The 23070-nt window shown below is 40.8% G+C and overlaps 1 protein-coding gene across 2 annotated transcripts in view; it reads left to right on the forward strand.

Moving 5' to 3' along the window:
• Positions 1-23070, forward strand: part of cep83 (centrosomal protein 83) — a 41093-nt gene that overhangs the window by 13085 nt on the left and 4938 nt on the right. For both annotated transcript variants that reach the window (XM_043713331.1, XM_043713332.1), the window contains 8 exons: positions 8387-8638; positions 12124-12255; positions 13620-13734; positions 15054-15198; positions 16436-16585; positions 18752-18827; positions 20000-20157; positions 22874-23003. In XM_043713331.1, coding sequence (XP_043569266.1) covers positions 8387-8638; positions 12124-12255; positions 13620-13734; positions 15054-15198; positions 16436-16585; positions 18752-18827; positions 20000-20157; positions 22874-23003 — 1158 coding nt within the window. The remainder of the gene's footprint in view (positions 1-8386; positions 8639-12123; positions 12256-13619; positions 13735-15053; positions 15199-16435; positions 16586-18751; positions 18828-19999; positions 20158-22873; positions 23004-23070) is intronic.

A 23070-nucleotide genomic window follows, 5' to 3' on the forward strand; every position in this document is an offset into this window, starting at 1 on the left:
TGTCCATGCTGACCAAATAGCCCAAATTAATTTAGTTTAATTTTCTTCTAAACCCTTCCTATTCATGTATCCATCCAGATGCCTATTAAGTGTTTTAGATTAGATTACTTAGATTAGATTACTTTACAGTGTGGAAACAGGCCCTTCGGCCCAACAATGTTGTAATTGTATCTGTCTCCACCATTTCCTCTGGCAGCTTGTTCCATACGTGCATCACCCTCTGTGTGAAAAAGTTGTCCCTTAGGTCCCCGTTTAAATCTTTACCCTCTCACCTTAAACGTATGCCCTCTAGTTTTGGACTCTACCCTGGGAAAAGATCTTGGCTATTCGTCCAATTCATGCCCCTCATGCTTTAAAAACTTTTATAGGTCACTCCTCAATCGCTGATACGCCAGCGCTAATAGCCCTAGACTATTCAGTTTCTCTCTGTAGCTCAAACCCTTCAACCTGGCAACATCCTTGTAAAACGTTTCTGAACCCTTCCAAGTTTAACAACGTTCTTCCTATAGCAGGGAGACCAGAACTGAGCGCAGTACTCCAAACGTGGCCTAACGAATGTCCTGTACAGCCACAACATGACTCCTAACTCCTATATTCAATGCACTGACTGTTAAATGCAAGTGAACCAAACACCGCCTTCACCCTGTTTACCTGTGACTCCTCTTTCAAGGAACTAAGAACCTGTACCCCAAGGTCTCTTTGTCTGGCAATACTCCTCAGGACCTTACCATTAACTAATATGCTGGCAGGGAGATTTGCTAGATCTACTTGGGAGGATTTAAACAAGCAAGTTTGGAGGTTGGGGAGAGCCAGTGAGATAGTGAGGAAAGAGATCAGTCTGAGGACGTTAAAGTTGAGAAAAGAAACAAATCAAACAAGGCAGAAAGCAGCAAGGCAGAAAACAAGGTAGGCCTGATGAATTAAACTGCATTTATTTCAGTGCAAGAGGCCTAACAGGTAAGGCAGATGAACCCAGGGCGTAGTTGGAAATGTGGTTCCTGGGGTATCATTGCTATTACAGAAACATGGCTCAGGGATGGGCAGGCTGGCAGCTTAATGTTCCAGGGTATAGATGCTATAGGATGGATAGAAAGGGGAGGGTGTGCAAGAGAGGAGGAGGAGTGACTTTTTAACTAGAGATAACATTACGACTACTTAGGGGGGATATTCCGGGGAGTACATCCATTGAAGTTATTTGGGTGGAACTGAGAAATAAGAAAGGAATGATTGCCTTATTGGGTTTGTACTATACAGTTCGCCAATAGTCAGTGGGAAATTGAGAAACAAACTTTTAAGGAGATCTCAGTTATCTGAAAGAATAATAGGATTATGGTGGTAAGGGATTTTAACTTTTCAAACGTAGACTGGGACTGCTATAGTGTTAAGGACTTGGATAGAGAGGAATTTGTTAAATGTGCACAAGAAAACTTTCTTCTTTGGTATTTTGGTGCACCTGCTAGAGAAGGAGCAAAACTTGACCTTCTTTGGGAAATAAGGAAGGCAAGTGACTGTAGTGTCAGTGGAGGAGCACTTTGGAACCAGTGATCATAATTTTAATAGTTTTTAAATAGCTATGGAAAAGGATAGACCTGATCTAAAAGTTAAAGTTCTAAATTGGAGGAAGGCCAATTTTGGTGATATTAGGCAAAAGTTGATTGAGGGCAGACTTTCTCAGGTAAAGGGACGGCTGGAAAGTGGGAAACTTTCAAAAGTGAGATGATGATAGTCCAAAACAGTATATTTCTGTTAGTGAGAAGGGCAAGGCTGGTAGATATTGGGAATCCTGGATGACTAGAGAAATTGATGCTCTGGTCAAGAGAAAGAAGGAAGCATGTGCTAGGTTTTGACAACAGAAAACAAATGAATTCCTAGCAGTCATTGAGGTGACAGTGTTCTGACAATGATGTTAGGTGGGGAATTCTATTGGACTGACCCAAAGCTGATCAGTGTCTGAGCAAGCATGGTCAGTTGGACGAGGAGATACAAAGTGAAGCTATTTCCAAGTCATTGGTACTGTTTTCTTTTCCTGGGGTTGAGTACTAATGGATTAGCTTTTTCATGAGTCGAAAGTTGTTGTGCTCAATGAAACTGTTCTTGTCAGAGACATTGCTGTTAGATTGTGGCCTTGAAGAAACACCTTGTTATTTTAATGCCTTGTTCTTAATGGCGAGTGTTGAAATGATTTGAAGACTAAAGGGTTATTACAATCCCAGTGGAGACCAATAACATGAAAGAATGAAACCAGGATAGATAACACCCTGGTACCTGATGCAGTCAGGTAAAGGATAAACCACCCGGTGCTTTTAAGTTTCAGACCTTTCAGCTAGCTCACACACTGCTTCACTTGGAGACCTTGTATCTGGTCTCTTACTGCTGAGCAGAACTGGAACTTTTTAAGGTTTAGATTAGATTAGATTACAGTGTGGAAACAGGCCCTTCGGCCCAACAAGTCCACACCGACCCGCCGAAGCGAAACCCACCCATACCCCTACATTTACCCCTGACCTAACACTACAGGCAATTTAGTATGGCCAATTCACCTGACCCTACACATCTTTGGACTGTGGGAGGAAACCGGAGCACCCGGAGGAAACCCACGCAGACACGGGGAGAACGTGCAAACTCCACACAGTCAGTCGCCTGAGGCGGGAATTGAACCCAGGTCTCTGGCGCTGTGAGGCAGCAGTGCTAACCACTGTGCCACCGTGCCGCCCACGGTGATGTGATTGCACAATACCCAGAAAGGCTCAACATTATGAGGCATTCTACTTTCTAGTCTCTAGTTTGAAGTAAACAGCATGAAAATAAGCATAGGTTATGACAGAACAGGTCAGGTGTGCTGAATGCCCATCCTGTGCTACCTGGGAGTCATGGTGCAGATATTTACATGTGCAAAAGTGTCTCCAGCTGCAAACACCTGAGCTTATGTGAGGTTCAAGTCACTGCAGTGGACCTGTGAAGCTGAAAACGATATGGATAGCAAGTTTAACAAAAAGGTCACAGTGCAGATTAACAGCACGTAGGCAGAAGGTGACCATTCATTATCATTACTGGTAGTCTCTCACAGAGAAGGACTTTTCCACACTCAGGGTGAGTCCGTAAATGGCTGTTAAGTCCAATATGGCTACTGCAGTTTCCACTACATTTGGGGCAGAAGGTGGTTGTGGGAAGGAGTGGGTGGGCCTTGGTATGGCAGCATGGTCCTTTCACTGCTTTCACCTGGTTTCCGCTTTATCCTGACTGTAAATTTCGAGGTGCTCAACGCCTTTCCAGATGCTCCTCTTCCACTGTGCCACCGTGTTTGTGTGCATATATGTGATCTGACTGCGGTCAGTGTTCATTAAAATGGAAGCAAAAATGGCTGCCACCTAGATTCAAGGTAAATCCTGTGCTAACCCAAATATGAAACCACATCTTTAGACAAACACATTTATGCAACCTTTCTGTTTAGTGCTGTGGTCCGACTGCTGCTCTTTAGCAATGTGGTTACAGTTAGTTTTGTTTAGCCAAGTGGGGCAGCATGGTGGCTCAGTGGTTAGCACTGCTGCCTCAAGTGCCAGGGACCTAGCGTAGGACGATTGTGTGGAGTTTGCACGTTCTCCCCACATCTATGTAGCTTTCCTCCCACAATCCAAAGATGTGCAGATTAGGTGAATCGGCCATGCTAAATTGCCTATAGTGTCCATGGATGTGTAGGTTCGATTGATTGCAATGAGAGGTGCAGAGTTCCAGGTGAAGGTTGCAGGGGGATGCTCTTTGGAGGATTAGTGTGGACTTATTGGGCCAAATGACTTGCTTCCACACTATAGGGATTCTGTGATTCTAATTCACCCATCGAGCTTCACTGTGCATTCATCGACTTGTTTAGATCAAGTAACATATGGCTTTGAAGGAAATATGCGCATTCCTTCCTTCAAAGTTAGGTTGGATTGTAGATTTTTGGTTTGGTTTCCATTCCCACACCTGTCTCCCCCCACAGTCCTCTTTTATGGATGTCATGACATGGACTGTCTGCAGCAGATACCCAAGACACTGAAGCAGTACCAGCAACACTGCATGCACAAGGTCCTGTGAATTCGCTGGGAAGAAAGATGCACCAACACCAGGCCAACATCCCCAGCGTTGAGGTACTGACTACTCTTGATTGGCTATGATGCCTGGGCACGATGTCTGCATGACCGACACAAGACCCCCAAGCAGGTGCTCTACTCTCAGCTTTGAACTGGCAGGCCAACCCCAGGTGGACAGAGAAAGCGCTTCAGTGATACCCTCACTGGTGAAGTGCAGCATTCCCAAAGACATCTGGGAATCACTGGCCCAAGACTGTCCAAAGTGGAAGAGGAGCATCTGGAAAGGCGTTGAGCACCTCGAAATTTACAGTCAGGATAAAGCGGAAACCAGGTGAAAGCAGTGAAAGGACCATGCTGCCATACCAAGGCCCACCCACTCCTTCCCACAACCACCTTCTGCCCCAAATGTAGTGGAAACTGCAGTAGCCATATTGGACTTAACAGCCATTTACGGACTCACCCTGAGTGTGGAAAAGTCCTTCTCTGTGAGAGACTACCAGTAATGATAATGAATGGTCACCTTCTGCCTACGTGCTGTTAATCTGCACTGTGACCTTTTTGTTAAACTTGCTATCCATATCGTTTTCAGCTTCACAGGTGCACTGCAGTGACTTGAACCTCACATAAGCTCAGGTGTTTGCAGCTGGAGACACTTTTGCACATGTAAATATCTGCACCATGACTCCCAGGTAGCACAGGATGGGCATTCAGCACACCTGACCTGTTCTGTCATAACCTATGCTTATTTTCATGCTGTTTACTTCAAACTAGAGACTAGAAAGTAGAAATTAAACTTACTCACCAGTCAGCTCTAATGAACATAATTATTTGAAGTCAGACACTCACAATGGATACTCACCAACCAATTATCTTTCAACTTTGACATCATTTTGATTCTTTTTCATAGCCATCTTTGCATCTAAACCTTTGTCACTTTTAAGAGCTCTAGTGTACATTTATTTCATTGTATGAAATTCAGCATCGGCCTACTGCTTTCAGTCACCTGCAGGGAGCAGGTGTTTCCTTTCTGGGGTGACCCACAAATCTGATCTAAACTCCCAGAGGAGAGAAACTGAGGCAGAATGGAGAAAGTGGTGTTGATACTGCATATCATGTCTAGATATAGTTGTATACACTGTAGTTGTATAAGTGACCTCAAAAATCCCTTGAGAAGAAAAGGGATTTTTTTTAACCAGTGAGAGTGAAGTGAAGAATTTTTACTTAATAGACACAGCTTAAATGGAAATTTATGCAAGCTTCAATGAACCCTTTACCTTAGCGGTGAGTAAGTACAGGATCCAAATTGTTGACCAGTGATTTCTCAGAGATGCTGCAGTTTGTTAAGTAGGTGATTCTTGGCTACATTGAAGACCTGATGGCTACAGTTTTTGTCTAACTTCAGGTGCTGAGCGAGGGTAAGCAGTACAGCATCAAATTTATTTGTGCCTTAATTTAATGCCTTAACTACTTATTCTTGAATACACAGTGAGCTTTTTTTACACGTTTGTATTGCGCTGCTTGCCTGTTATTCAATAATCAAATAGCACAGCAATTGGACTTTTGGGGAAAGATACAGCCACCTCGATCGGTGTTCAGAAAGAGAGATCAAGACAAATGCAAGGAAATGGGTGAAGAGCAAAGAGAGATTGAGTGACAGTTAAAGAAGTGGAACAAATATTTACAGAGTGAGATTGAAAATGATGTCAGAATAAGCACAGAAAAATGGATACACAACAGAACAGGAAAATAAACAGTGCATGGAGAATAGGTAGAAATCCTGAAAGACTCACTGTTTTATTAGTGAAATTACATGGGAGATCAATGGGTAAGCAAAACTGATTTATGTACATTAATGTCAAATATGGTCAAGAAAAGTAAACAGTATTCCTGTTAACTCTTGTGTCCTATCATTCTAATTTCAGACAACTGTATGCAGCACCTACATGATGCTTGGAAATCCTTCCAATCTACGTTGGAAGTTTTTGTTTACATAGAGCAATTGCGTACTAAATTTCTGTTGTAATTTAGTAATACTTCTTTCACTTGTGCACAAAGGTGCATCAGAATTCTGAAGGAAGGTTGATTGATCTATGTTGTGTGGATAACTGAATGATAATGCTATAAGCCACTTTGAAATATTGCTTGTTCTGGAGGATTTACCCGGTGAGTTTCTAATCAACAGTCAATCAACATTACCAATCTTGGTAATGGTTCTCACTTGTAGTTTTTTTTTTTATTCAGCCCTGTTTACTCTAGATATTTGAAAGTGTTATCTCTCTTTGGTTTAAAGTCAATCCTGCTTGATTCCTCTAGGTGTTATTCGCAATTACTCAAGAATAGAACACAAGAGATAAAGAAGGTCTGAGAACATGTTCTCAAAGCTTTAGGCTTGACACAATTATTTTAAACAGAAGTCTTATGATCATTAATTTATTTAGCTTAGGATTCTAACTATACTGGATAATTAATACATTTGAATTTAATTTATAGCATGAGTAAAAGCACTGATTAAGATGTTTGAGGGGAATCAATGTATTTTCTTTGCAGACCTTAAATGAGCAATGCAGAGGGCTGTATCTGCCAGCTTACTGATTATTAAATGTTATCTTGGTATGCACAAAAAGACACCCAAATTTAGCAAGTAGACAATTCAGCATTTCATCTACAATAGAGAAAATGTTTAAAGGCATTTTATGGGTCTTTTTTTAATTTTATAAAAAGAAATAAGAGTACTCAGGGTTTCAAGGTGACAAATTAAAAGAAGAGAATTTAAAAGGCATGTAGACAACATTTCTGCTGGAGAAAGTTTACAACAGAACGTCAGAATAAAAATGTTTCACCTGGTGATTTGGATGTATTCCTGGTTTCAGCTGAAAATTGCTGAAAAACATGCTGCTTTTGCTGACACAGGACATTAAGTATTTTCTTACTCCATGGCTTACAAATACTGCAATTTGACTTTTCCTGAAGGCTGATTTATTCCCTGAGTAACTAGTCTACAATCATAAAGGTCCCAGATCTGTGCTGCACAGTTGATCTCAGCCATCGTATAAGGAACTACAAAGAGGGAGCGATGTGAGGTACTACAACTGGCCTCAGCAGTTCTAGGTTGGGAATTGAACGATTGGCCTCTGTCTCTGTTCTTGATCACATTAGAAGATAAATAATTTTTATAAAGTGCCTTTGTTGTGGTAAAACAGCTCATGGTGCTTTTTGAAAGCAATATCTTATCAGAATTGACACTAAACAAGGAGAAACCAAATTGAAGTTCGTTTTTCTATTTATCGATGAACAGCCAACACAATTACGAGGCTGGTTGTCAGTTTGGTGGAAAGGCCTGAGAAGGTAGGCCCATCTAGGGTAGTTCAGTAAGTGCAGTAGAATAGAGAGGATCACAGGTGGGGATTGTAGATTATGGGTCAGATAGTAATTTAAAGATCAAGTTGGAAATCAGTGTCAGGGTACTGCTTGTTTAGTTGTGGGGGTAAAGGGAAGGTGTTTTTACTTTTTCCGGCCTAAAGGCAATGATGGAAAGACACATACCTGTTGTATGTTCTAGTCTCTGATATATTTCCCAAGCTTATCGCTGTTGATCTGAGGTTTTAAATCTAAGTCTGTTGAAATATGAGGCATGCCACATCATTTGTATAATAAAATTACTGACCAACACTTACCCCACATCATCCTTTCACCGCGCCCCAGTTAAGCACTGCCAGGTAGCTGAGTTAAATGAGAAGAAGATCTGGCCCACAATGTATCTTGAATTCCAATTTCAGAAAACCATCCTTCACTGAATCACATCTTTCATTTGTTACACCAACCATCCTGTAGCATCCTTGAATGGTGTGTCGATTAGTGTAGGCCCACAAGAAACCAAGACAGCTCAAAATCTCATTGTTATTCACCATCGAATTTCAAGTAGACTCCATGTAGCCACATACATTTGGACAATATTCATGCTACCATATGGACAAGATAGGCTGCAAACACTTCCTACAAACCTGCAGCAGATAGGTAACTGCAAGAGACCTGATAATTTTGCACTTAACAGTCTCCTAGGGCAATTGGGCTGATTCTATCAGCAAGACTGAGTTGAATTACATTCAAACTTGGAGAAAAAAATTTCCTTAGATGGTCTGAGATTTTAATGCGTCTACTACTTCCTGAATGCTGTCTGGCTGGATTGCAGAGAGTTTATCTGGTTCTGTAAACTCTAGTCTGAACATTTGACTATTATTTGGTTGTTGCGTTTGTTTTTTTTTTGATGGATGGACAAGATTATTTGTCATTTGTTAATTGTTTATTTCTTTCATCAGATTTCGAGACTGGACGCTGACAAACAGGCTCTGAACGACCAGATAATGAATATTGACCCCACCAGAGACAGTAAACGTGTGGAAGCACTCCTGAGGGAAAAGGCCCAACTCTGTCAGAAGGTCAGGAGTTTGGAGGCTGAGGTTGCAGAGCTGAGGGCTGAGAGGGAAAATTCTGGCTTGCAAGCTGAAAATGTGCAAAGAATACAAGTCCGGCAGTTAGTTGAAACCCAAGCTCTTGTTAAGTCTTTGGAGGTATGTTAGACCATAGGACATGAATAGAAGCAGAGGAAGATCATGCAGCTTTGTCATTCAATAACATTATATCTGAACTTCTCTATTGACTCCCACGTTTCTGAACTGTACCCAGATATCTTGATTCCTTTTGTGCAAAAAAATGCATTAGTTCAGTCTTCACTGTATTTATAACTGAGCATTCTCTGCACTCTTAGGAAGAGAATTTGAAACTTTCATAATCCTGTAATTGAAAATGTTCTCAATAAGTGCTTCTTTATCCCGAAATAGCCTCTTCGTATCCACCTTGATAAGCTATTGAAGGATTTCCCATTTTTCGATGAGGTCACCTTTCATTCTGTTAAACTCTTAAAGTATTGGCTCGTTCTGTTCAATGTTTCCTCTTAGTTTAGCCATTTTTGTTCTAGAAATCAATTTAGTAAAGCCTTATTGCATCCCCTTCAAGGGACATATGGTCTTGTGGTAAGGAGACCTGAACTGTCCACAGTCCCTCTAGTTGTATTCTCATTAAATCCTCTGTAACAGTAGTAAGATTTGCTTACTCCTCTAAACCCCTGTAAAGAAACTAAAATGTCACCTGCCTTCCAAATTGCTGGCTTTATGTACATGTTAATTTTTCATGATCCTTGTACTACACCTCTTTAACCACCTCAAAGCTTTTCCTTTTTCCCTCCAAAATAGATAATTTTGAGCTTCCTCAATTTATACTCCATCTCCCACCTTCTTATCCATTTGAACCCATCACTTTGCAGATTATGCATTCTTCTGACAGTTTCATGTTGTCAGTGAACTTGATACATTACACTTGGTTCTCTTATGTAAATCATAAACGCATTGATCTTTGTAGTACTCCGTTATTTTATGCCATAAGTTCAGAAAATGTCCCATTTATTTTTCACTCTTTTTGGAGCTGTTAACTAATCCATGCTAATATATTAACCCACATACTCTAACATGTGTGACAACCACTTAGGCAGGACTTCAAGTAATAATATTGAAATTTTACATATATTACTTCTACTGGTTTCCCTTAAAGCTCTGATACATTTATTGAAGGCTATTCTCCTTTCATAAAATTATGTTGAGATTGCCTAATAAGGTTAAGCCTTTCTGGGTATTGTGCAATCACATCACCGTGGGCGGCACGGTGGCACAGTGGTTAGCACTGCTGCCTCACAGCGCCAGAGACCCGGGTTCAATTCCCGCCTCAGGCGGCTGACTGTGTGGAGTTTGCACGTTCTCCCCGTGTCTGCGTGTGTTTTCTCCGGGTGCTCCGGTTTCCTCCCCCTTTCTTCAGGAAGGGCCTGTGCCCGAAACGTCGAATCTCCTGTTCCCTGGATGCTGCCTGACCTGCTGTGCTGTTCCAGCAATAAAGTTTCAACTTTGATCTCCAGCATCTGCAGACCTCACTTTCTCCTCTAATAATTCTATACCATTCTCGTGCTAACTGGACTGCGGTTTCCTGTGTATTTCCTCACTCTCTTTAACACTGAAGTCATTTTGCACACTCCATTTATTTTCATTATTGTGGTAAACATGATCAAATCTGTGATCAGAATAATCAAAATACTCAGGGTTGTTGCAACTCCCTTTGCTAAAGAAGAAGTAAACTTTACTAAAGAAGTCAAAAATAGATTAGGATTTATGTTCACCATTTTGTGGAAGTCATGAAGCTGATGAGAGCAAGCACATTTATTGTGCTGTTGGCAACTGTTTTGAGAACTTTAACTTGAAAGATCCTGAACTCATTTTCTTTGTATGAAGTTGTCTTCCTTTGGTTAATAGGAGTTTGTTCATTAATATGTGATTGAAAGAATGTCTGATCTTACATGAAGATCAGAGATGCGCATGAAACAGTTTTGCAATTCAGTGCTGGGAGCTGTGTGGGTTTCAGTACTACAGTCAGCTGTTAAATTTAATAAGTTTCTAGCAATAGTTGAAGCCTTTCTGAGCCTGTAGAGCATCCACCTATACTCAGGTGTGACCAATTGGTTGGTCAGTTTAAAAACTTCCTACAAGAAAGAGGACCTATAAATTTTGTGTAATCAGGAGCAAGTCAAGCCTGACATTCTATATCTTTAGAAAAACTCAGCAGCAGGACATGAATTACCAGCAAATGTGAGACCTCCTGCTGCTGCTTGTCCAGTGACTATCTCTTGCCAATCTCTCTCTTGATGTCACCATCAGAGAGTTAGCTGGAGCATTTGGCTTGTTTCACTTAGTTGTATTGTCTTGACTTAACTTAGGGCTTTAACTGATGCAAATGTGCCTGATTATGTAGGTTCATTGTTTCACTGTCGGGTTTGAGTGAATACAGAAGAATGTTAGCTATCTTGCATTGCCACAGAAGGCTGTGGAGGCCAAGTCTTGAGTGTCTTTTGAGACAGAGATAGCTGGGTTCTTGATTAGTAAGAGGATCAAAGGTTACAGGGAGAAGGCACGAGAATGGGTTGAGAAACATATCAGCCATGATCTAATGGTGGAGCAGACTTGATGGGCCAAATGGCCTGTGTCTCTTCCTATATCTTAGATTAGATTAGATTCCCTACAGTGTGGAAACAGGCCCTTTGGCCCAACCAGTCCACACCGACCCTCCGAAGAGTAACCCATCCAGTCCCATTTCCCTCTGACTAATGCACCTAACATTAGGGGCAATTTAGCATGGCCAATTCACCTGACCTGCACATCTTTGGACTGTGGGAGGAAACCCGCGCAGACATGGGGAGAATGTGCAAACTCCGCACAGACAGTTGTCCAAGGCTGGAATCAAACCTGGGACCCTGGTGCTGTGAGGCAGCAGTGCTAACCACTGAGCCACCGTGCTACCCCATGGTTGTATAAAATGAAATATTTACTGCCAAATATGTTCATGCAAAGCTCCTTTTCTGCCTAAACCTTCCTTTTTGTTTTTTTTTGACTTCTTATAGTTTGGAGCTTGCATTTAGAATTACGGTGTACCTCCAAAGAACCATAAGTATAGTTCAAAATAGTAACTTCAGTTGGTTTCAGGACTGCATCTGCAATCTGACACGCAGGGAAATAAAACAAGGTTTTTGGATTGTGAGAACGATGTTGCTGCAGAATCCTTGAAAATGAATCTTTTGTGGTTGCATTCCTTTCATAAATTTCTGGATCCAACCACTTTATAAAATGCATTCTTCAACTTTCCTGTACAATACACATGTTGGGTATAATGAGTATGATAAACCTAACTTGTGAGAAGCTGACATCCAACAAAACTCTCAGCATTTCCTATTTGTGTCACATCAAAAGAAAAAGGTTTCATCTTTTGCAGCTAAATGTTCTAAATTAGAAAATGCAATTCTAAAATGTTGTTGGAAATCTTGGAATGTTGTATAACAGATCAGAGCGGAACTCTTTCGGTCACATTCAGGCATTGGCCTTCCCACAGCAGTTAGTTGAGTTTTTACTAATTTGCTTTGTTTAGTGTGTTTTGTTGAGTTTGCCTTTCTTGTTGATTGCAGGCAGAGAAGCAGTCAATTAAACTTCAGCAGGAGCGTTTGGAGAAGGAACTGCAGCTGGTCCTTGAACAGAATACTCAGCTGACCAGCAAGTTGTTTAAGGCAGAACGAGAAGTTAATGCTTTGTCCAGCAAAGTAAGTTATTAATTCAGAAACAAAAACAGAAGTTGCTGGAAAAGCTCAGCAGGTCTGGCAGCATCTGTGATGAGAAATCAGCGTTAATGTTTTGGGTCCAATGACACTTCCTTAGAACTAGACCTGAAATGTTAACTCTGATTCCTCTTCTTCGAATATAAACCTCCAGTCTCTCACTGACAGACAGACACAGTTAAGGGATAAATCAGGAAAAAAAAATTTAAAATTGTAATTTGCCTGTTTGATAACTGTTTCAATGATGAATACTAGGCCTTCATGAAATCCTTGCTAATGAGTTGTATTGCAGGAATACAGGACTTGCTTAAATTTGAAATCACCAGTCAATGCAAACAGGAGACTTGTTTATTTCTTACAGAATGGGGCTGTTTTCTCAGAACTTCTAACAAGTCAATAATTGGAGAATATCTAGAGAGCAAAACTATAAACAGCTTCCCAGTCCGGCAGCTTCTAAAGTAAAAACGACTTCCTGTCCAAACCCCAGTCAGCAACAGCTCACACTTGGTTTTTCTATTTCTTGTCTGACATTTTCTGTGGTTGGCTGGCCAGCATCTGTCCTCCCTTGTTTGACTAATTTACTATCGAACCAGCTACTAGTCCCTGAGTGTTGCAACATAGTTGTGCCAAAATGTCTAAAAGTTCTTAGAGCAATAATTAACCTACAATATTTTCCAGGCTGGTTGCCAACAGCAAAATACAGTCTTTTGTTCTCATTTAAAAAAAAAATTGTGTTCAAAGTTCTATTCTCAACTGTAACTCCTAGTTTCAAACCATAAATGAGAAAAATAAAAGAGAAATAGTAATGGTCTCAACAATACGGCAGTTGCTTCACTGCACAATTGGTATATTGGATTTTATAAAATATAACTTTGAATGAGGAGTTTTAATTTCCTGTGGTATATTTGTTAGAACCTTTTAACCAGAGTTAGTTGAAGTTAGGAGGAATTGCATTCTCTCTGCACACCCCTATCTCCCAATTTTCTTCCCTTCATTCTGGAGGTCACCAGCTCATATTGAAATGCGATTCCGTGTGTGCTACGTTCTATATAGAAAGAGTCAGCAAGCTATTGAACCATGAAGTAAGCCATTGAAGAGTGAAGAGGGATACCTGATTAAAGTCAATAGTGACCACTTGTGACCAACTGCCTCAGCATCAATTGAAGCTGAAACCTTGAATTCTTCATGGTTCAGGTCTACAAGGTGCAGTAACTTGTTAATTATCTGTTTGTTACAGGGCTATTTCAGTAAAGCTTTGCTAGTGCTAATGTATGTGTACCTACTGCTACAGTGCTTGCAGCATAGAAAGAAAGCATGGAGGTCCTGAATTATTTTTCAAATTATTGCAGCTTGAAGAATGCAAGCACACTCATAAACTGGAAATTGCAAACATCAAACTAGAAGCAGCAAGAGCCAAAGGAGAGATTGAGAGAGAGAGAGATAACATGCAAAGTGAAATGAATGGTATGTTTACTGATTTCTATTTCATTCAGAAGTTTTTTTCAAACGGACTTCATGGTAGTGATATGTATATTTTGCTCACTAGCATTTTACACATGGTTGCTTTAAAAAATAAACTTTGAGGTATTTGTGGTTTTGGGCGCTAATGGAACACCCTTGATATTGGATCAGCCACCTGCTGTACATTGTCAAGGTCAGGAAATGGAACAATTTAATGGTGAGAGAAGGAAGCTAAATTTAATATGATGGATTGCAGGAATCCAAAGTCGTCACTGACCACAAAGCTGACCAGTGGAGCATAGGAACAGGAATAGGCCATTCAGCCTATCAAGCATACCCCATGTGATCATGGATGATGAAATGCTTAATGTCTTTTACCCATCCTGTCCCCATAACCCTGCATGCCACTGGTGATCAGAAATCTTCGTCAATTTTTACTTTAAGCAACCTCTGTAGTGGATTTTCCAAAGTTTTGGACCCTTTCATCTAAGTGGCATCCTCTTTATTTTTAAATCGTGCCACTGATTCTTAACTCCCCATCTAGGGGAAACATTGTACCTGCATCTAGCCCATCTATCCCTTCAATTATTTCTATTAATAGATTTGATATTAATGGAGATTAATAAGACAGTCCTGCCACACCAGAAGTAAGTCTGGTGAACATTTATTGCACTCCCTCAGCAGCGTCTGGGCAAAGTTGGCCATTTTTGTAAAGATATAAGTAATCAGTTTTAACGATAGCTAGGAAAAAGGGCCCAGAACTGAGCTCAAGGTTGAAATGTTGACAAGTTTGCAATCAGCCTTTCAAATTGTGATAGGAACCAAGCAGAAAGATGTAATCAATGGCAAAGATTTGTGGAGGAGGTATGAGTCCTTCTAAGATGGAGCAGGTTCTGACTCATTCAAGATTGGTGTTGGCAAGGCAGTGATTGAGGTGGCAGAGAGGTGTCATCACACATGTTAAAGCTGATGTATTGTTCATTCATGAGGTGGATTGAGAGGATCAGAGAGAGTTCCTTAGGGAGCTTTGAGAATTACAATGAAATTAGGGAAGTCCATGCTCATGATGAACTGGTTATTTTCAGACATTTGGAACTGGAGCTGTGCAATTGATCGTTTGTACCTGCATAACCTAAAGCTGCACAGGAGCGAAATTGAGATAGCCAAGATTTTAGTATGTTTATTCAGCCTATTCATACAAATTAGAATTACTGTCTTCCATCCGGGAGGGTGGGATGTATTCTCTCTTTCTAAATTGCTACGTTTGAGTGTTTGATTGAATCTTTGATAGCTGTTCTGGATTTAATTGTTCCCTTTTGCAGGGTTGCAGTCAGATATTGACATTCTTAAGGCCAATATTGTAAGACACAAAGAGCTCTTGACAGAAAAGGAGAGGGAACTAATTCGGAAAGTGCAGGCAGCTAAAGAGGATGACTTCCAGAAGCTTACAGCACTCCAAGATGAAAGGTGACCAGTGTTCTGAAAAATTCTAATGCTCAGTTCTGGTACTGTTGGGCTTATGTCTAGCCACTAATATAAACTATTATTTCAGTTAAAGGTGAACATGGCTTTTTATTAATTTCTCATAATTTGGTGTGGCCCACAAAGTCCATCAGTGTGGACTTGTTGGGCCGAAGGGCCTATTTCCACACTGTAAGAATTCTAATTCTAATTTTCATGCAAAGTATTAGTAATCTGTCATTCATGAATATGTGATGAAATGCTGAATTGTAGTCCTTTCTATCCATAGCACAGTGTAAGTATATCTGAATTATGAATGGTCAGGTTTACACTATGATAGCAAGGAGAAAATGAGGACTGCAGATGCTGGAGACCAGAGTTGAAAAATGTGGTGCTGGAAAAACACAGCAGGCCAGCGACGAAGGGTTTATGCCCAAAACATCGATTCTCCTGCTCCTCGGATGCTGCCTGGCCTGCTGTGTTTTTCCAGCACCACATTTTTCAACTATGATAGCAAGCGTGTTGAAACCTTAATCTCTCCAACTGTACCTGCAAGGTCAAGTGCCACTCCACGCGAGCAAGGTGGAACAGTTTTTAAAATTTATTCATGGGATGAGTGTGCCCTGGCTAGACCAGCATTATTGCCCAGAGGGCAGTTAAGAGTGAACCACATTGCTGTGGGTCTGGAATCACATGCATGCATGCCAGACCGGGTAAGGATGGAGGTTTCCCTTCCTAAAGGACATTAGTGAACCATGTCGGTTTTTCCTGACAATTGACAACAGATTCATGCCACAATTAGACTCTTAATTCCAGATAATTATTGAGATTCAAATTCCACCATCTGTTGTGGCAGGATCACTGGATTAACAATTGCCTCCCCCTAGCTGACTTGGATTGTACTTACTCATCCTCCTACATGTTTGATGGGGTCCAGGAGACTGTCACACTGGGTGCTTGGTGTGGGCAGAAAATATTGCTTTGTAAACAAAAATAAAGTACTTCATTATTTTATTCATCCTTATAAATTAGTTGTCATTTTCCAAAATGGAAGGTGGGTAAAAGGATAATGAACAGGGATGCATTCAATATTCAGCCCCATTCACTCCTGTTCCACACTGCCGAACATGGTACTACTTATTTTGTGATCATTCTCTGGTCTGTTGTCACCCTCCGGTCTTATGGTAACATGCCTGGTTTTCTCCATGTTGAAAATTTAATTACGTTGCTTACTTATTCAAAGGTTAGAACTAGAGAATAAAGTTGCTGACCTCGAAAGACTGAAGGCTGAGCACGATTTAACCTGGCAAGCTGACAAAGAGCACATGGAAGAGAAACTGCATGCTTTACAGTTAGCAGAGGAAGCATCCAAGAGGGAGATCCAGAACCTCAGGTTGGCACTGAAGCACTAAACCATGCAACACTGGTGTATTATTTAAATGATATTTTTGAGAGTTTGAGATTGTAATTTGTATCTTAAATTCATGTGTAAGTATCATGTCTACAGTCAGTTCTGCTATAACGTGGTAGTTCTGTTCTCATGCAATCCCATGTTTTAAGACAATTGTGTAATAGCGCCACCATTTAAACCAGAATTATGTTATAACTGATACATGCTTTAAAACTTAACGCTTTAGAAACAGTGTCCCGAATTCATCAGTCGTGTTATAGCAAGTTCATGGTAACAAAATGCGTGTTATAGTAGAACGGCCTGTATTTTTATTAAAATTTTTTTCTTGCTACTTGAAAAGCATTCTTGCTACTTTCAAGGTCAAAACTATTTGCAAGATCTTTTTCTGAAGTTGTTTTTTTTGAGGAAATGTCAAGGCTGAGTATTGACTGATCTTTCTGACATTAATCACTTGGCATCTAGCAGTACCATTATTCTGTCATGGCAATATGCTTTAACCCTGGAAAGGATCCTCTTGTAAAACTTTGAGAGTTTCTCTTTTTCTCATCTGAGCTGACCTTGTCTAAGCTTTGAGACATAGAGATTTACAAAATTATGAGGGGCATGAATAGGGTAAATAGACAATGTCTTTTCCCTGGGGTGGGGAAGTCCAGAACTAGAGGGCATAGGTTTAGGGTGAGAGGGGAAAGATATAAAAGAGACTAAGGGGCAACTTTTTCACACTGAGGGCGGTACGTATATGGAATGAGCTTCCAGAGGAAGCGGTGGAGGTGGAGGGATTTGGGCTGGGTGATGGCAGGTGGGACTAGATTGGGTTGGGATATCTGGTCTGAAAATGTGTTGCAGGAAAAGCGCAGCAGGTCAGGCAGCATCCAGGGAACAGGAGAATCGACGTTTCGGGCATAAGCCCTTCTTCAGGAAGGGATATCTGGTCAGCATGGACGGGTTGGACCGAAGCGTCTGTTTCCGTGCTGTACATCTCTATGACTCTGTGACTATGACAAATTGTCTACTTTTGTTGACTTGTGATTTTGCATACTGTGGTGTGCCTGTCTAAAGGTCTATCTAGATGTGAAATGTCTTTCAACCAGCAGCAGTGAAAGAAGGGTCACCAGACCTGAAATGTGAACTCTATTTTCACCACAGATGGTGCTAGACCTGCTATTTCTCCAGCAGTTTCCATTTTTGTGTGTTTAAGACTTCCACACAGACAGCTAAATTTGAACTTGGCACCAGTAGATAATAAGAGAAAGTGAGGACTGCAGATGCTGGAGATTAGAGTTTAAAGTGTGGTGCTGGAAAAACACAGCAGGTCAGGCAGCATCTGAGGAGCCGGCGATTCGACATTTCGGGCATGGGCCCTTCATCAGGAATGAGGGGGTGATGAAGGGCTTGTTATCGAAATGTCGATTCTCCTGCACCTCAGGTGCTGCCTGACCTGCTTTGCTTTTTTGAGTACCATACTCTAAGCCAGTGGATAATAGAAGAGCAGTTTTAATTTTGGAAATTGTATCTGAAGAACCAGTAACATTTAAGCATTTGTCATTTTGTTTTGAGTTTTGCAAAGATCCATAAACGGCAACTCTGAATATGGGGCCTTTCCATTTTTGTGAACGTGAAATGTTGTCTATTTTAGTTAAATCCAATAAATTATATTTGAGAAGAGAAGCTGGGAATATATCTTTGCATTTCAGGTAGTGAAGGATGGTCAATGTTGTGTTTTACCTGATAAAGCCAGATAATGTGGGTAATTCAGCAGACCAGTATAAAAGCTTATGGCTGAGTCCTTTAGAATGCAGCTTAACAAGGATGAAAGAGAGTAGGAGTTTCTCTGGTGCATCAAAGGTACAGGTGAGAATAATTCAGCAGATTGGTAGTTGCAGACATGTTATGGTGACAGGTGGACCAAAGGCTGGACACTTGGGAATTTTAAAGTTCATTTCTCAGTGATTTGGCAATGTGTGTTTCTTCTGGTGGATGGACATCGTTGGCTTGGAGGCCAAAGTCGATGTAGGTGGAGAGGGAAGTGAACAAAGGTGACCTGATCTCTGATTGTAACAATGAGAATACCAAGTCCATGTGAAATGACAAACTCAAGGGGCTAGTCTATTGTAAACATTGTTGTTAATTTGCATCTTTGTTTTATAGGTCAAAACTTCAGCAGCAAGTGCTTCAAACTGAAGAACTTGAAAAAGAAAAGAATGACAGTGCTGAGTTAAGACAGGTACCTTAGCCAATCACACTGAGAACTGCTTGCTTTGATTACATTACTGAAGGGACTTGCCCCTAAAATGGCAAGTTATTTAACGTGAGGAATTTTGCCATTGCTGCATATTTTACTTTCCATCCCTTTCCAGCATCTGCTATAACGTGGATTTATAACAATATTAATGCAGAGTTTGACATCAGAATTCTTGTTCACTCGTCTATGGCTGGTTAAAGTTTGAGAAATTACTTATGCTAATACAGGTTAAGACAGAGGGAAAAATGTAAGACCATACGATATAGGAGCAGAATTAGGCCATTTGGCTTATCGAGTCTGCTCTACTGTTCAATAATAACTGAGATATTTCTCAACCTCAGTAAATATAATGAAGACAACAAGAAGATTGGTCATGATCTTATTAAATGAGTGATTGGGCTAATCCTACTTCTGATGGTCTTAGGATGACTGCATGTGCTCCATTGCAGTATATTGACTTGCTAAACACTGCAACCATTACCTGGGCCAGTCACCAGCAACTCTCTGCAGTGAGAATAAAATCACTGAATTAATGACTTTCTATCCTAGTCACAGGAATCCAGAAGCACCACACACTTTCTGTTGGCAGGAGCTACAATTGCATGACTCCCCCAGCTCCATTCCTCTCCTCTAACCCCCACCCCCAGCTCCATTCCTCTCTTCTTACCCCCACCCCCAGCTCCATTCTTCTCGTTCCACCTCGCTCACCCACAACCTCCATTTCTGTGTTGCCCCACCGCAGCTCCCTTTCTGTCCGCTCCCTCTCCCACCCCCTGCTCTATTCCTCTCCCCTTCTTTTCCCACTCACTGTCCCACTCCCCAGCTCCATTTCTGTCGTCTGCTGGTCAGAACTAGCTCCAGCTCTCACTCGTTTTGAACGATCAGCCCTTCTCAATTATGCATACATCCCATGCTGATTCAACTAGTCTTTGAACTTCATGTGCATTTCCTTTCTTTGAGATTTCTCTAGAAAAAAATATTTGCAACATGTTCCTTTTTTTTGTTGCAATGTCCCTTAGTTGTGAAGTAATAGCATTTTTCTGACCGAGGAGTTGAACAGTAAATACAAATTTCAAAGAGTAGGTTGAATTTAAAATTGTTTCATTTCAGGTGTTACTAAATTGTTCAATTTTTTTTCTTTCTGCTCATCAAAGCAAATTAGTGAAATGCAGATGCAGCTTAACACTCTGTCACAGTCAGAGAATGACTTATTGAATAACAACAGCAAAATGCGGGAAATGTTAGAGCGTTTAAAAGAGGAAATACGAAATGCAAGAAGCCAAGCTGAACGGACACAGCATGAATCTGAAAAGTAAGCAGCTGTTTTTGTGACATAACATCCTGCTACTAAACTTATTCTAACTATTAAGCCCCATATTGATTTTTATTTTCCCTATGTTATATTTTGAACATGAAAGTGAAGACTTCCAAAAATAAGATCTCTTTAAATTCATAGCTGACAGACTTGCCAGGTGTGGTGGTAAACAAAGGTGGTGGTGTTCTCTGAACTGTACCCAGCATGCTCTGTAACTAGATTATGTCATCAGCCTCAGCACGGTCTACAATATTTGGATTAGGATACTAGGTTCAGATTCATTATTGTGCACCTTTTAATGGTCCAGAATATTGTGACAATAAGAATCACACTGCTCAAGTAGAGAATATGTAATTTCCTGACTGCATTACTTACTTTTCCCAACTTTAGTTTGTTTCAAAATCTTTGAAGGAATATTTTTAAGCCATTAAGATTTTTAAGAAAAACACTTCTGCGAAAATACATAGCAACTGCATTATGTTTGCTAACTTGGGATTTTAAAGTGTCAAAAAAGTTATTGTTTTCTTAGCGATTTACAAATGATTCTGTTTGACAATCTTTCTTTTATAGTACAGATTTAATTCTACTATTGTATAATATGCATGATTATCAGTCACTCAACTAACAGGGTAAGGAGAGTCAATAAACATGGAAAGTTCTTTGCATCGAGTCTTCAAAAGCATCTGACTTGCTACCTTTTTACCTTCTACCTTTCTCCAATAAGCTAGGGCTCCACTTTCTTCTGGCAGGAGATTTCCATCATGGCTTTTGCAGATGCAGCTGTGACCTCTGTGCAAGATGTTCATGAGGGGCAAACAATGTCCCCTTTTCCGTGACAGTATTTCCCCTTTTCTGAGGTTTAAATGTCCAGCAGCACAGACAGCTACTTTGACAGCTCCCATGAAAGTGTGGGTAGGGTGCCAAGTAAGTGATTAAATGGTGTGGAGGCTTGGGTATTGAGTCCTTGGAAGAAGGGCAATAGTGTCAGATCAAGGGAAGAGTTATTGTCTGAAATGTGTGGGTGTGTTGGAGCGTGTAAAGGACCTTCAGGAGGTGTAGATGGGGGGGGGGCGTGTAGGAGAAGTTGGGGAGTTAGTTTAATAGTTTCTCAAGAGTTAGAATATCTGAATTGCCTAACTGTTTCTGGGTAACTATTAATTACAACAGAACCCTCTGAATTCTCCAATTTAGGTGGATACTTCCCTCTTTTTAGAATTGTCAACAGTTCTGCTTTTAAAAATGAACTCAGAAAAGTATTGGCTGTCACTTCTTTTACACTTCCGTTCAGCCGCAAAATCTGTTTAGTGGCACAAAAGGATTTTAGTTAAATATTTTGGAGTCCTTTTAACACTTCTACACATTAAGACTATGTCAGCCTAACAGAATGAGCTAAATTGGTGAAACTGGAATTTATTTTTGATTTTAGATGACCACAAGCAGCTAACCAGAAAGAAAGCTTGACGCTTAGCCACTGGCGATGTTTTTTTTTAAGCCACTGCAGTAAGCTGTCCTGATGGTTTTAGTCTTTGTGCACTGTATCTTGTTGATGAAATCTCAATGCATTACTGATTGAAACTGTTATTTTGGCACTATGCGTCAAAGGAAATATTTATAATGGAAGGAAATAATTGTACTTATAATGTAATAGTTGAAAGTGCAATGACCATAACATTTGAAGCATTTTGTGTACTGTTCAATTTTTTTATTTTCTTGTGGGATGTGCGCATTGCTGGCCAGCTTTTGTTTCCCATCCCTAGTTCCCTTAAACCGACGGCCATCAAGTCCACACCCTCTGAAAAGCAGCCCATCCAGACCCACCCTATCTCTATAACTCTGCATTTTCCATTGCTAATCCACCTAGCTTGCATATCACTGGACACTCTGGGCAATTTAGCATGGTCAGTGCACATAACCTGCACATCACTGGACTTTGGGAGGAAACTGGAACACCCGGAGAAAAATCATGCAGGCATGGGAGAATGTACAAACTCCACACAGACAGTCATGCAAGACTGGATTTGAACCTGGGTCCCTGGTGCTGTGATGCAGCAGTGCTAACCACTGAGTCTCTATGCTGCTCAGACCACATTGCTGTAGGCCAGACTAGGTGAGGATGGCTGATCTCCTCCACTAAAGGACGTTAATGAGCCAGATGGGTTTTTCTGACAATCGACGATAGTTTCATGGTCATCAGTAGATTCTTATATCTCAATTTTTTTTTTAATGAATTCAAATTCCACCATTGCCATGGCAGGATTCGAACCTAGGTTCCCAGAATATAAGCTGAGTTTCTGGATTAATGGTCTAGAAATAAAACCACTAGGTCATCGCCTTATCTGTATGTTTTACTTTTGGATGAGATGCCGACCAGACCTTGTTGGCCAAGTTGCGTTGATGTAAAACATTTCCAGCTGTTCTGAAGAACAGTAGTTTGTAATTCCTAGTGTCTTGACTAATATTTATCTCTCAATTGATGTCTGAAACACTGCTTTTTCTAGCCACTACCTACTATATGTAACCTGGCTGCTACATTCCCTACTATGTAGCAATGGCTGCATTTCAAATGTTCTTCATTGGTGAGAAACTGCTTTGGGGCTTGCAGTGATCATGAACAGCAATCTATAAATGCAACTTGTTTTACTGACAAAGCAATAGCAAAAGGTTTCCAGCTTATTCCAAGGTTTAAAACTTTGCTTTGTAAATGTTTGCCCAGGCTGGTGGAAGAGAAGCGAGTAGAGTGGTTGGAAGAGAAACACAAGCTGCAGAGTCGCACTGCAGAGCTGGAGGAGAAATATTGCCAGGCCAAAGACCGACTGCAGCGTGCTGCTTTAGCTCAAAAGAAGGTATTGCTCACTCCTGCTTTAATCAGCCAAAACTTTCATTTGTGTGAAATCCAGCCTTGCCACTGAA

Source organism: Chiloscyllium plagiosum, chromosome 23 (assembly GCF_004010195.1).
Source record: "Chiloscyllium plagiosum isolate BGI_BamShark_2017 chromosome 23, ASM401019v2, whole genome shotgun sequence".
In the NCBI taxonomy this organism is placed as follows: Eukaryota; Metazoa; Chordata; class Chondrichthyes; order Orectolobiformes; family Hemiscylliidae; genus Chiloscyllium; species Chiloscyllium plagiosum.